The sequence below is a fragment of the Plectropomus leopardus genome, chromosome 18, assembly GCF_008729295.1.
Source record: "Plectropomus leopardus isolate mb chromosome 18, YSFRI_Pleo_2.0, whole genome shotgun sequence".
Lineage (NCBI taxonomy): Eukaryota > Metazoa > Chordata > Actinopteri > Perciformes > Serranidae > Plectropomus > Plectropomus leopardus.
In genome coordinates, this window is record NC_056480.1 from 95,001 (window position 1) to 108,407 (window position 13,407).

At 38.9% G+C, this 13,407-nt stretch overlaps 1 protein-coding gene across 1 annotated transcript in view; it reads right to left on the bottom strand.

Annotated features, from left to right (window-relative positions):
* LOC121957412 (ectonucleotide pyrophosphatase/phosphodiesterase family member 2-like) overlaps positions 1 to 13,407 on the bottom strand; it is a 56,998-nt gene that overhangs the window by 40 nt on the left and 43,551 nt on the right. Inside the window, exon 25 of the mRNA XM_042505978.1 lies at positions 1 to 619. This exon is cut by the window's left edge and continues 40 nt beyond it. Within this exon, the coding sequence (XP_042361912.1) occupies positions 449 to 619 (171 nt within the window). The 3' untranslated portion in view covers positions 1 to 448. The remainder of the gene's footprint in view (positions 620 to 13,407) is intronic.

The following is a 13,407-nucleotide window of genomic DNA, read 5'->3' on the forward strand; positions in this document are numbered from 1 at the left end:
AGTAGGAATATAAAGTATATTGTTTATGGTTACCGAGCTAAAACCCAAATATGGTCCATAATCTGTGCATGAAAAATGTGTTTATGAAATGTGCTGTGGCAGTTGTCGAGAAAGTCCCCCATCCTGCATCGTTCCTGTGCTAGCTCATTCCTTCTCTGATTTTGGGGGGGATAGAATTGAATATTCCTGCTGTAATCTTCCAAACTCTAACTTTCCCAAACCATTCTTTTAATCTTTTTCACTTTTCAAAAATGTGTTTCCTTTTTTCCGAGCACTTCTCGGGCAGTTCCTCAGGAGTGGAACGACGATGCGCCGGCTATCCAGCGAGCATGCAGTGAAAATGCAGGACTTCTACAAAGGGCTACATCCTATGTGTGTGTGTGTGTGTGTGTGTGTGTGTGTGTGTGTGTGTGTGTGTGTGTGTGTGTGTTTCTGTCTCTCTGTGCGTCTAGTCGTCACTCTCGAAGGTGTGCAGGTAGGTTTTGAGGCTCAGGGTGCTGGTGTAAGTGAGGTTGGTAGACCGGTAGAGGTCCAGGCCCGTCAGGATCTCCACGTCTCGGACTCGGGCCGTGTGGAGATTCAGGAGTTCTTCGACCCACTGCGACTCGTCCTCTGCACTCTGCACAGACACAGACGGGAAGTGGTTATTAACCGTGGATACAGTCCTCATCTTACACTCTGAAAGCTTCAGTTTTTACTTATTGTTGGCAGTTTTCTAGTCTCCAGTCCTGTTAACCATTTCCATGAATGACAGTCGGCCTCATGCAGCAACATTCTCTTAAATTCCATTACATTTTACATTTACATTTTCTTTTAGTTTTCCAGTGCAAAAAATAAGAGAAGTCAACTTCAGATGCACCAAACGCTCTGAGGCCCATTTTACACGTACATGGGTATTTTTTAAAATGCATATGTATTTCCCTCCGGTTACAAAAAAATTCTCATCTACACCAATAGTATTTAGAAAAAGAAAACCTTTGTCCACACCAAAAAGCAAAAAAGCAAAACCAAAAGCAACGCCAAAAGCAGCACGTGGCGATATGACCTCTACAGTAAGGCCACGTCGGCCAATCAGAAGCCTGAAGTCATTACTAGAAAATGCACAATAACAACAACAACAACAACAACAATAATGGTGCATCGCAGGGGAGACTGAGGTTCAGTTACACACACTCTGCCTGTGTGAGCAGCGCTGCTCAGTCACGTCTCGGCTGCCTGTCAGCTGCAGCTCATCTAGAGAAACAGAAGCTCGCCAGTTTTTCTGCTTGTGTGTGTGATCGTCAGCAGAAACATGAAAATGGTGTTTTGATAGTTATATTGACTTTAAGCCTCTTTTAAAAACAGTTTTAATGTCTTTAATCGTCAAAGAGATTAAAGAAATAAGAACATCACCTCATGTGAGCGTAAAAATGTTTTTGGCAATAAATGGGAGTTTTTTAGAAATTGTTTTTATTTGGCGTATTTTATATTCACAATTTAATGTCTTTGCAATTTAAGGGTTATAGCAAACCCACCTACATGTTAATGTTCAGCCTGCAGTCAGTCCCACAGAGCCAGGACACTGCCAGCTGTGACAGAGAGCGCACCGACCGTTACAAAATATACTATTTTTTCACATTTACTGCACATTTTTAGGTATTTAACAAAAACAGCCTAGTGTGTTCATGTAAATATACTCACAGTCAGGTATTTACGTGGTGAGAAGTGATGAATGTGTGTAGTTTACCAGAGTAGTACTTTGAATTTTGTTGTATTTTCAAGATACAGTGACAATACAGGCATTCAGCTCTGTTCTAATGATTGGTGGAGCGACCACAAGCAACCATGTGCATCCGTTTAAAGACTGTGGAGGTGAAATGGCCGGGTGCATGTGCTCCCAGTTCCACAGTAATCAGATTTTCTAAAACAAAAACATGCATATTTGCAGCTTTATAAATTTGATTAAAAATGCACATTTCTGTTTGTGCATACACACAGTTTTAGTCATGAATCTGTACAGTTTTCTGCCTTTGGCCCCAAGACCCATCTGCCTGTCTCTGCTTGCCAGAACAAACAAATTCCCATGATGGGTGGGGTTCCCAAAATCGGACAAAAGTTTGGTGATACACACCCCTGCAGGTTTGGCAGTTACCAGAGAAGCATGCGAGTGTGATCAACAGGTAACTGAGGGTCTGTTTATACGCAGACTACAGGATTGCACCACAAAATATGGCCCACACACTGTTTACCGTTTTTTAACATTATGCAACAATCCTCAGCCTCTGGCAGAGGGAGCACAACAATATATTTCGCCATATTAGAATATTTATTTATGTGCTGGAAAGCTGCTGCACACTGATTAAAAATAATGAAGTTGATGATAAAAAATTGAATAACACCTAAATATTTGGGCATTTTTATTAGTTCTAGCTTCACTGATGCAAGAGTTTGTACTCCTCTCAGGTTCACATCTTTAGAAAATTAATATCTTTTGGGGTCCAAGCTGTGACTCTCGTTTTTCCCAAATGTTTTCTTGTGTTTTTCCCTCCCCGCTGTCTCATGTGATTGCCTGTCTGTCTGTCTGTGCGTGTAACATGAACGTGGACCTCCGTCAGTCTCCCTCCTGATTACTACATTCAGCTCATCTGCTAATCTTCAGCTCAGCAGCTCTGCACTGCTGAGCCCGCGGCCCCGTCAGCAGAACATGTTGGCATTGTATCTTTCTGCAAACAAATAATTTGCATTTTCGTTTTTGAAACGTGTCATATCAATGTTTCAAAAGTGATGTGGTGTATGAGCTGACTTGGAGCCAGGCTCTCTTGGACTGAGCTGCTCGACAAACCCTGCAGCATCTGTCAGAGATAACAGTAGTACAACAAGTATTTAGATCCTTTACTTGAGTATTAATACCATGCTGTGAAAATACTCTGTTACACTTGAAAGTTCAGCATTGAAAATGATACTATGATAAAATGTATAGAATGTATAAATGTAAAGATAAATGTATAGTAATGTATAGATAGATAAAATGTACTGAAAAGTGAAAAGTGAAAGTACCCAATGCAGGTAAATCTACATATAAAAGATCAAAAACTCAATATTATAACAAATAAATAATAATAATCACCCCAAAACCTGAATTATAAAAAAAATCCTCGAAACTCAAAATTATAAAAACAACAAAACACATAAACATCAAAGGAATAAAAGGCAAGACAAACCCCCTTCAAAAACCAAAATTATTTTTTAAAAAATTGGAAAAAATATACAAAAATATACACCTCGAAAAATCAATTTATAAAAATACAAACAATACCCCCAAACTTAAAACTGTTTAACAAAAGAATCAAAAACATCCAAGAATTTAAAGAATATGAAAAAAATCAGAAATACACCCCCCAACCACCCAAAAAACCCTTTTTTAATCAGCTAATTGTATAAACTGTTTTTTTTTTTTTTTTATTTAATTGATATATACATTAAAGTTTATAAACCCTTCTCATTTTTTTTTCAAAAATCTGAAATAAATAAATGTAGTAAAATAAAAAGTACAATATTTCCCTCTGAAATGTAGTGGAGTAAAGGTATAAAATAGCATGGAAATTAAATTCTCAAGTAAATTGCAAGTACCTCAGATTCATTCATAAGTACTCAGGCTCTCTGCCTCAGGCGACGTGCCTGAACGTAAACAAGTCAAATGGCGCTTTCAGAGCCTCCATCTCCGAAATGTAATGTTGAGCAAAAATGAGTCTCAGGCCTCAAGTATGTGATGTTTTTTCTTGTTTCTTAAATAACTTTCTCTGTTTAACCACATTCTGTTGTGCTCCTGCCCGGTGCCAACCCACAATCCTCTAGCTGCTATCGACGAGCCAAACCATTTCATATCCCCTCATCGCACATCTGCCTCCAACTCTTTGTCTGCGTTTGGGTCAATCTGCAATCCCCACAACCAACCCAAACAATCCGAAAACAACATGTTGAACATTCGACCTGATTTACTGACAATTGACTGACTACGAACAAACGCTCCATTAAGAAAAAACGGATTCATCTGTCAATAATAAAAAGAATTGTTGTTACTCTAAATTGTCAGTTTTTAGTGTGATGGAAAAAAACACCAATTTCAAGACGTCAGAATGCATTTTTTTTCCTTTTATTTCATCTATTTCCATTTTTTTACATCTCTCATTTATTTAATAGATATTGTTGTATTTATTGAAAATAAAAGTGTAGCCCAGACAACAGATTGAAATCGATTTATCCACATTTCATGCTTGTCTGTATTGCTTTTACTGATTTTTCTGATCTATTCTGTATGTTTTACTGACCTAAATGGATTTGTTTTATCTCTGTTAAGCAAAATATAAAATTATTATTATTATTATTAACACTGCTGTTAAAAGCAGCCCATAACCGATAAGGCAGCTTCAAAGACAGCTGATGTGCACCAGGACTGAAAGTTTGGAGTTAAATATAAAATTGATTAAAAACCTGTTTACTGTATGACACAGTTAACTGTCACTATGGTAAGTGTATGCGTCAATATTTTCCAGACAAAGTCTATGAATAATTCTACGTAATTTATGAAAAACTGCCTGCAGGTTTAACGGACTTCCAGCGCGCCAAGTGTTTGGCTTGTACTCATATTTCTATGGTTTATTGTGTCTGTAGCCAGACACAGTGCGCCCCTGTATTTGTAATGTTATGATCACTGACGCCAAACCGCAAATAACCTTCAAAGCTGCGTGTAATTAGTCTGATTAAAGCCCTTGACATCTGAAACAAAGCACAGGGGGGGTTTTCTCAGAGAGTACAGCACGGTGTCATTTCCAGGTGAAAGACTAGACACACGAAGCTCTCTGTGACTCATTTAGAGGTTAAAACTTTAGCTTCGAGCATCGACCACAGTGTGCTCAAAAGATTTCTACTAATGATATGACATGTGGTTACAGTTAGAGCTTTGCATTGTTTACTTCGTACTGTGCCATAAGTCACTGTTTCAAACAGAGCCTGTAATTAAGATTAATTTGTGAGATTTTGTGTTAAGAGGTGCTAAATAAAGAGGTCTCTCAGAGGAATTTTACAAGGAAATAATATAAAATTGTATAAAAAAAAAAACTTGCCCACAAGAAAAATCTTTATCATTTGGGGTTTGGAAGAAGACATTTTGGATGAAAAAACAGCTCACACGGCAGTCCTTATCGTTCACAATCTGCCCTAAAACAATAATATTAGGTAAATGAAGAAATGGATACCCGCATATTTATACACAGTTATTTTATTGGGTAAGAGATTTCTTTTTGAACTGAAAGAACAATTAGAGACTTTGAAAGAAAGTGGAATACATTAAGGCCACGTTTAGAAAACTAAAGATCATGATGCCTGTGTTTTTTGTTTGATTAGTTCTTTAGTAATAGTATCTTGTTGTCTCTGGTTTTTGTCTGCTTGTTTATTTGTTTGTTTGGTTTTTTTGGGGGGGGGGGGGGGGGGGGTTTTTTTGTTTTATCGCATCTGTTTGTGGAACACTGATGGTTTGTGATGTGTTGGTAATTTGGTGAATCTTGTATGTATTGTTTTGATGTTATAAATATTTTTTTTTATTAAAAAAAGGAAGTCTGCAGGTTTATATGAATAATGTTTATATGAATAATGTTCATTGTCTTTTTTCTGAAAATATTTGCTGTTTTTGTTCTTATGTTTTATATTAATTGTTATCACTGCTGAGATTTCAGTAGGGCAGGAGAAAAAGCAAGCCAGCGCTATTTATGAAATATTGTCATACAAAACAGGCACAGGCAGTGGGAGAGTAACACAAACGACTTTGTCAGTCTCTACTTTCGGCAATTCTCAATTAACATGGGGGGGACAAAATGGATGCAGATGGACAGATGGATGGAGTTTTCTTCATTTGTTAGAAGGATGTAAATCTAGAGTGACACAGCTGTACAGACTGAGGTCGCATTTTGAAAAAATCTGATCTGTTTCTGATATAAAACCACATATGAAAGCGGATTTGAAAAGATCAGATTTAATGTAATTTGTGCTGTTCACACTGACACATCTCCACATCTGGGTCACACAGGGATGTTAAAAATCAGATTTGGGGCCTGCAGTGTGAACGTAGTGTAAAACATGCAGGATTAGTGGTACTCAAGGAGAAGTTTGGGAAACGCCGATATAAACAAATGCATTTTAAATCTGTAAGAGGAAACATTTGCAAGCTGAGCAACCTTAAAACGGGTCTTTTTGAAACTTTATCCAGGAGGCTTCTGGGTGGTTTTGGCCTTCATATTCGTGTCTTTGAAATCTGATGTAAATCACTGCCAGGCTCTGCAGCTCCCTGAGGTGCAACACAGTGCAGCGATGGCAAGTTCAGTCATGTCACTTGGCAAACGCAGCACACAGCAGTCACAACAAACAGACGGAGGAAATCGTATTAAAGGTACAAAAGCTGGTGTGCGCACAAGATAAAACTGCCGCCTTTCGGGGAACGTTAATCCTTAGTGGAAAGAAAGACGAGCCCTGATACGTAATATTTTCCCGGCGTTTTTGCTTTTAGAGTATACTGTTAATTAAACAGATGAACAAAAACAGGAGAGCGAGCTTCAAATGATGAACTCGTCATTAAGTTTCTGCTAAAACCTTTGGAGAAAGCCCTGCTGCTGGTCTTATTGCTGCAGTTTCATATTTAAGTAAGTGATGTGGTGTGAATCTGTGTGAATTTTTTTAACTGTTTTTGGTTGATTTACATTGCTTACTAAATGTATATGTTACTGTGTTTGCTTGTTTGTTTATTTTTCTTGATTACATGTATTTTTTTTATTTGTCAGTTATCCGTGTTGAGGTGAGATTCCTCATTACCCCCCTTTACCTGCACAACCATGTCTTCTTTTGTTGTTGTATTTCTGTTGTCTCTTTTTGTGCAAATACATTTTAAATATTAAATCTTTTGAAACAGGCTTCAAGTGAATTTTTCATGCAATAGCCGAAGTGTTTCGTGTTGTTTTTGTTCTTAATTCGTGTTTCCAACAGTATCAGTTAACCAACCCACATTGCTTAAATGAAGACAAATGAGTTACTGTTCTGCACGATGATTCTCAAAACCAAAAAGACAATTGAGAATCGTTCCCCATCCAAACTGATATGATCACGACAACCAGTAAATGACGTACAACATGACAAATTTCAATGCATCACACCATAGAAATGTTCCCCAGACCACAGAGTCAGACACGATGCATGTAACAAGCCTAAACTGGCTCGCTCAGGGTCTGACTGGGAACAAAATTCAACCCTGGCATTTCTACACTGGACTGATGCACAGCTCTTTCTGATGCTCATGTTAAGTTCAAATAGGCCTGAAACATCCTGCAGCATCAGCCTCAAGGTTTTTTCTCAAAATTTCTCTGCACCGCCTTCTTAAATTTGGGCCCTTTTTTTAATCTAATGCTGCCACAAACATTTGCACGGCTTGTTCCTCCAATAATTTAAGATTCAAATGTCTGATGACTAATTTTCTTCATTTGGTTAAAACATACAGCTAAGATCTAGAAAGTATATTATGGAAATTATTATGTGGCTTAAAAGTGGATAAAAAGTAAATTCATGAGATCTTCTGACAAAATCTGACTCATGCACAAAGGGGATATGACACCAGTGACTAAATATTCAGCCTTGGTCTACATTTGTTTGACATCTTTTAATCACTTTGTACGTGCATGCTTACACAAACGTTGAATGATGCGTATATGATTTACTGATGACCAATCAGTGTCAGCAGGATCTGCAACAGTTTGTGCAGCTCACACAGTAGTTAAAGCAGAATGTCATGGTCTTCAGTGAGCAATAAACAGTCACAAAATCAATAATATGGAGGGACGCCAAGATTAGCTTCTGGTCGGTGAAAGGTCAGCATGTAATGCTACTGGTATCAGAAGATTTTAGCAGTTCTCACAGAAATATGATTTTTGAGTCAACTTTGTACCTCATTTAGGCTACGGTTACACGACTGAAGCTTGTCTTTAATGGAATTCTTTGTACTCGACTATTCCTCACTTGTTTTTCCCTTTCTTCTACTTTTACTTTTGTTATACTTCCATCAAAAGTGGAAAAATAGTCAACTGAGGACAGAAAATAATGGTCATCTTCTTTATCATTATTTTTTTTTTTTTTTACAAAAGCTTTTGTCAACTGGGTGTTTGGGAGTGTGAAGCAACAGGCACTTGTTTGTTAGCATTCATGGTGTTATTTTGTTTCTGACAGCAGAAGCTTACCAGGGTGAGATGGAGGGGTCGGGACATGAGAGGGGAACATTGGGAAAGAAGAAGGTGGTGTTCTGTCTTTCAACACGTGCTGATTTGTGTGCTGGAAACAATTGCAAACCGTTTGTATGTATTGTATGACCTTCAAAATTAGGTTTACTGTTATCAGGCTGCAGACTGATTATCACAGAAGGCCTCCATACTTCTGGAGAAACCTCAAACTGCTTTTCTTCATTCTGCCAAGGTTCTTTATAATTGATTATTTGATCCGATGATTAACAGGTGGAGTAATTTTCACAGTTCTGAGACGCTGTTTAAACCTGTTCTAAATGTCATCAAATCAAGACTCCCATTGAGCCAAATACTGCGGAGCTGCAGGATGATGTAGAGTTCAAAGTGAAGCACCTGGCAGGAAGCCTCTTTTATGGTGCCTTCGCGCTTTCACACAGGTGTCACATAAAGCTCAGCCTCTTTGGATGCAAAATCTGAAACAAAAACACGTCTGTGTTGTGACGGCATCCTCAAACAGGTGTACTAAGGTGCTATCACACCTCCCCCACAATCTTTTTTTCCACAGACACACACACACGCAATGAAAATGACCTCTGTTGTGCAGCTGAAAGCACTCGTCCGCCCAACAACAACCCTTGACACGATTTTCTGGGATGACGGAGGCGATCTTGAGATGACGCAGAGGAGCGCAGCGAGAGCAACAAAACGTTTTTGTTGACACACTGTTCAGAAAACAGATGAACCAAAACCAAATAACTCCCACCTCAACAGGCTGCAGACCGAGACCGTTGAGCAAGGGAAACACAGAGTGCCAGAGTTTCCAGAAGGAAACAGAGAAACTGCCAGCTGTTCCGCCTGCTGCTCTTTGTTTACAGTTTAATTAGTTTCTGTACAGTAACAAAAATGAAATAAATTGGAAAGCTCCAGAAGCCCTTCTGAAATTAAGATCAGTTCAGTGTGGTAGGAGCATCCTTGTTTTGGGTTTTTTGCTTAAGCTGAAGAATTTCTGTATTTATTCCTGATGTTGTACTTTATATATTTTTGTTTTTCGATGCCTGCTGCACATCAATTTTCCTTCAGGATAATAAGGTTGAAGTTAAAATGCATATAATTAATTTATTATTTTTCTTAATTTATTCATTTATTTATTTTAGTTATTTTATTTTCAAAAGTATTTATTTTGTTTTCTTTGCTTATTTGGCAATCTTTCCTCTTTTGTTTTATGTTTGGGTTTTTTTCGACTCAGTTTCCTCATTAGAGCGACCTACGACACGCTCCCGAGCCCTCTAAATCTCCAGCAGTGGTTTGGAACAGAGCAATCCTGTGACCTCTGCGGGACCATCAATGCATCACTCCAGCATGTCCTGTCAGGATGTAAAACAGCACTGACTCAAGGTCGATTCACATGGCAGCATGACCAAGTGCTCAGGAAGCTGGCAGAGGTGCTGGAGAAAAGTCGGCAGGAGGCGAATATCCAGATTCCATCAAGGAGCCAACAGAGGATCCACTTCCACAGGCAGGGGGAACCCGCAGATCACCCCAGCAAGAGTGCACCATCCTCCAAGCTGTTAACACCAGGGGCAGAGTGGAAGACGAAAGTGGACCTTGGCCCACAGCTCCAGTTCCCACAGGAAATCTGTTCCACCACCCTAAGACCCGACGTGGTACTGTGGTCCGCAGCTGTGAAGTCAGTACTGCTGATAGAGTTGACAGTGCCATGGGAGGAGGGACTGGAAGCTGCCTATGAGAGGAAGATGGCGAAATACGCAGACCTGGTCGCAGAGTGCAGAGAAAGCGGATGGCAAGCAAGGACGTACCCGGTGGAGGTGGGAGTCAGGGGCTTTGTTGGCAGCTCCACGCCACGCCTGCTTAGAGACGTGGGACTACGGGGAGCAAGGCTGAGCAAAGCCACCAAAGAACTGTCGGAGGAAGCAGAGAAAGCAAGCCACTGGCTCTGGCTGAGACGAGACAAGTCTTGGGGGGGAACATCAACATAGGTTGAGCTGCAGGGGGTGTCAGGGAGACGTCCCTGTCCACTGGGAGATGTTCTGGGTTAAGGGGCGAAACGTCAGTGAGCAGTGGTCCCCAGCTGAAGACCCTGCAGCTCAACCTGTTCCTTGGTATGCGGTCAGGTTTAGGCCTGGCTCAGGGAAGCGGACCCCCCTGCCATGCACAAGTCCTCCTTTGGCACCGTTGGAGGTGCGCCAGGCTTAAGGCCAAGCGGTTTTACCATCACCCTGTATGTAATAATGGCATTTAACATCACACACCATCTCTTACATTGATTTCAAAAGCTTTGTACAGCCTTTATATATGTCTAAGATGCCACATTTTTTAAATTTCTGACAGGAACATAAGAGGAACAGTGAAAAGTGTAAAACACGTGGGGAGTGATCTGTTCTTTACCATGTCATTATAGGTGTGTAAAAAATAAAGTCTGGCCTGTGGAGTGTTACGTAGTCAACCCATCTTTCCCAGCGTGATATGAATAATTACAAGTTATAATTAACATGCGCTGTGATTCTCCATTTTATAAATGTCCATTGTAATGTCCATCCATGTATTTAAGGTTGGGCTCTCCTGCGATAGCCATTTCTTGCAAGGGCCTTTTTACCTGCTAAAAGCAATATATTAAATAAGTATTTGTCTCTTTTTGCCCATTGTTGAGGTATGAGTCCAAAAAAAAAAAAGAGTTTTACTCTCCAGGGGCAGTTGGCATCTGAAAATATCTCGTATAGCATTATGTATCTCTTCCCAGAATTTTTCAATAACAGGGAAATCTCATAGAACATGATAGTGATCTGCATTTAGGCTTCCACATTTTCTCCAGCAGGCTGGTGAGTTATTGATATAGTGGAATTTTTGGGATGGTGTAATGAAGAACTTTATTAGACATTTCCTACTAACCTCCATCCAGGTTTGTGAACTGGTACATTTCCACTGATACCTCCATATTGTTGTTCATTCTTCATCAGCTATGATGTTATTATTATACTAAGTCACTTCCAGTATTATTCACCTGTGCATCATTTTGTCATCATCAACTGTAAAATAAAAAATAGAAAATGTCATTATTTAAAAAAAAAAAAAAAACGAAGCCAATTTTCAGTGTTGGTAGGTATGCAAATTAGGTAGGTTTGCATGTCAGACCTCCTTCCTTGGACGCTTTGTGGCATTGGAACAGTGTTGCACTACTTCTGGCTTCAGCTTACATGCACAGTTGGTGCACTGGCAGTTTAGAGAAGATAAACTAATAATATATTGTGTGCAAAAACTGGGTCCAAACTTGGGGCCAACGTTTCCAGAAATGTGAAACAGTTAAATAATCCACACAGGCGCAGTCTTTGTCTTGTAGCAGACAGGAGGGGGAGAGGGGGCTTCCCATCTGACTGCAGCTACATAATATTATTGTGTCACACAGTAATGACGTTAGTTCCACTGAAAAATAACAAGATGTTCTTTCAGAGGACAAAACAAACAAAGGTGTAAAGACATTAACCTCATATTTTTCTCAGTCATGTCCCAATAATGTTGATGAGCCACCCTGTTTGCAAAATGTTTTTTGAAAATGAATACTGTTGTTGAAATGGGACGATGACATACATCAGCCTCCAAGATGGTGCAACTGCACTCTGATTTAAATCTGAGCAGCAAAACCGATAAACTTTATTGAGATCTAGCTCGTCGACTTTTTGCAACCAAGATTCTGCTATGTAAAATGTGAAAAAAAAAAAGTGATTGGCTACTATTTTTTTTTTTATCTAAATACAGTTGAGTACAGTAGAAAAAAAAAAGATATTTAAAGTTATAACTGATAGACTTTAACTCATTTTTTTTTTTACTTTATTATATTTTTTTAATTATACACATATGCATATAACATGTGTGCATGAACATAATGAGGCACAAAATACGACTACAGAGACCACGGACTGTTATGTCAGTCTATCATATCTATCATATATCTATGATATCGAGCGAGAATGTGAAGAGTTTCACTTCCAAAACTTCAACAGTTAGTGTCCTCAGTTCCCAAACACTTACTGAGGGTTGTTGCCAGGTGAAGTCAGTAAACATGTGCTTGTCTCAACTTTATGAAAACGTGTTGCAGAATCAAATTGAGAATAAGTGTAAAGGTAAAGTTTTTCAGTTAAATGATGTTCATTAAATACTTAAGCTACTTCGACTTAATTAAGTAATTTTAAGATAACATTTTTTGAGTTAACATAATTAAATGATTTAGGGCAATCTGTGTCCTCACATGGTTTGAGTTGAACCAAACTATCAGGTTTTACAGTGTGTGTTTTTCTGTATTTGAAAATAAACCTCTTAAAGTTTTCTCCTGCCTCACGTGAGTATCTGGATTTTACAAAATTGGAGCTGAAGCAGACTAAGTAGCCTAGAAACTATGGTTTGTTGAAACGCCCCAAAGATGTGAGACATTTGTAGAGCGAATGGGTCTTTTTTCCAGCTGACATGCATGTTTTGTTTTTGTCGTGTTTTCTTGTGTAATCTCCTGTAATCTGTTGATATCTATTACGTTACTGTGACCTACGACAGGATGAGAACACAAAGTGCTTCATCGAAGAGCCTCGAACTAAAGACAAGAGAGTCATTTGAAATGCTTTCCAGAACCTGCAACTTGACTCCCACAGACTAAATGTCCTGTCATCTCTGCACGCTATCATGAATGGAAAAACACTCTGGATGGAAAACAGCTTGCAGTCGATGCGTTTATCTTTACAAGCAAACCGATATGGGCAGTTTGATTTGGAGTGTTTTGTTTCAATCTGAGCTGCAGTGTTTGTGTCCTTAAGGAAATATCAAGCTGTTCATCAAACACAATCAAACAATAGTTTTAATATTACAGTTTAGTCTTAGAGTAGGCTGGAAAAGCTGGTGTGTCTCGTGGTTTCACGGAAAAGCAGCTGTCTTCTATTTTATTTGACCCTGCAGACATCCTGTGATTACACAAAATAGGATAATCTGACTGCTCAAAATACCATCAGACATGAATTAGTACTTGGAAAAATCATTTTCCAAATTGTTTCAGGTCCTATATCAGGTCAAATATCATTGCAGTTTACAAGTGGATGAATGATGTTGAGTAAAATGATTGAATGAATTTTGTAAAAAGTTTAACAGAGATGTTATT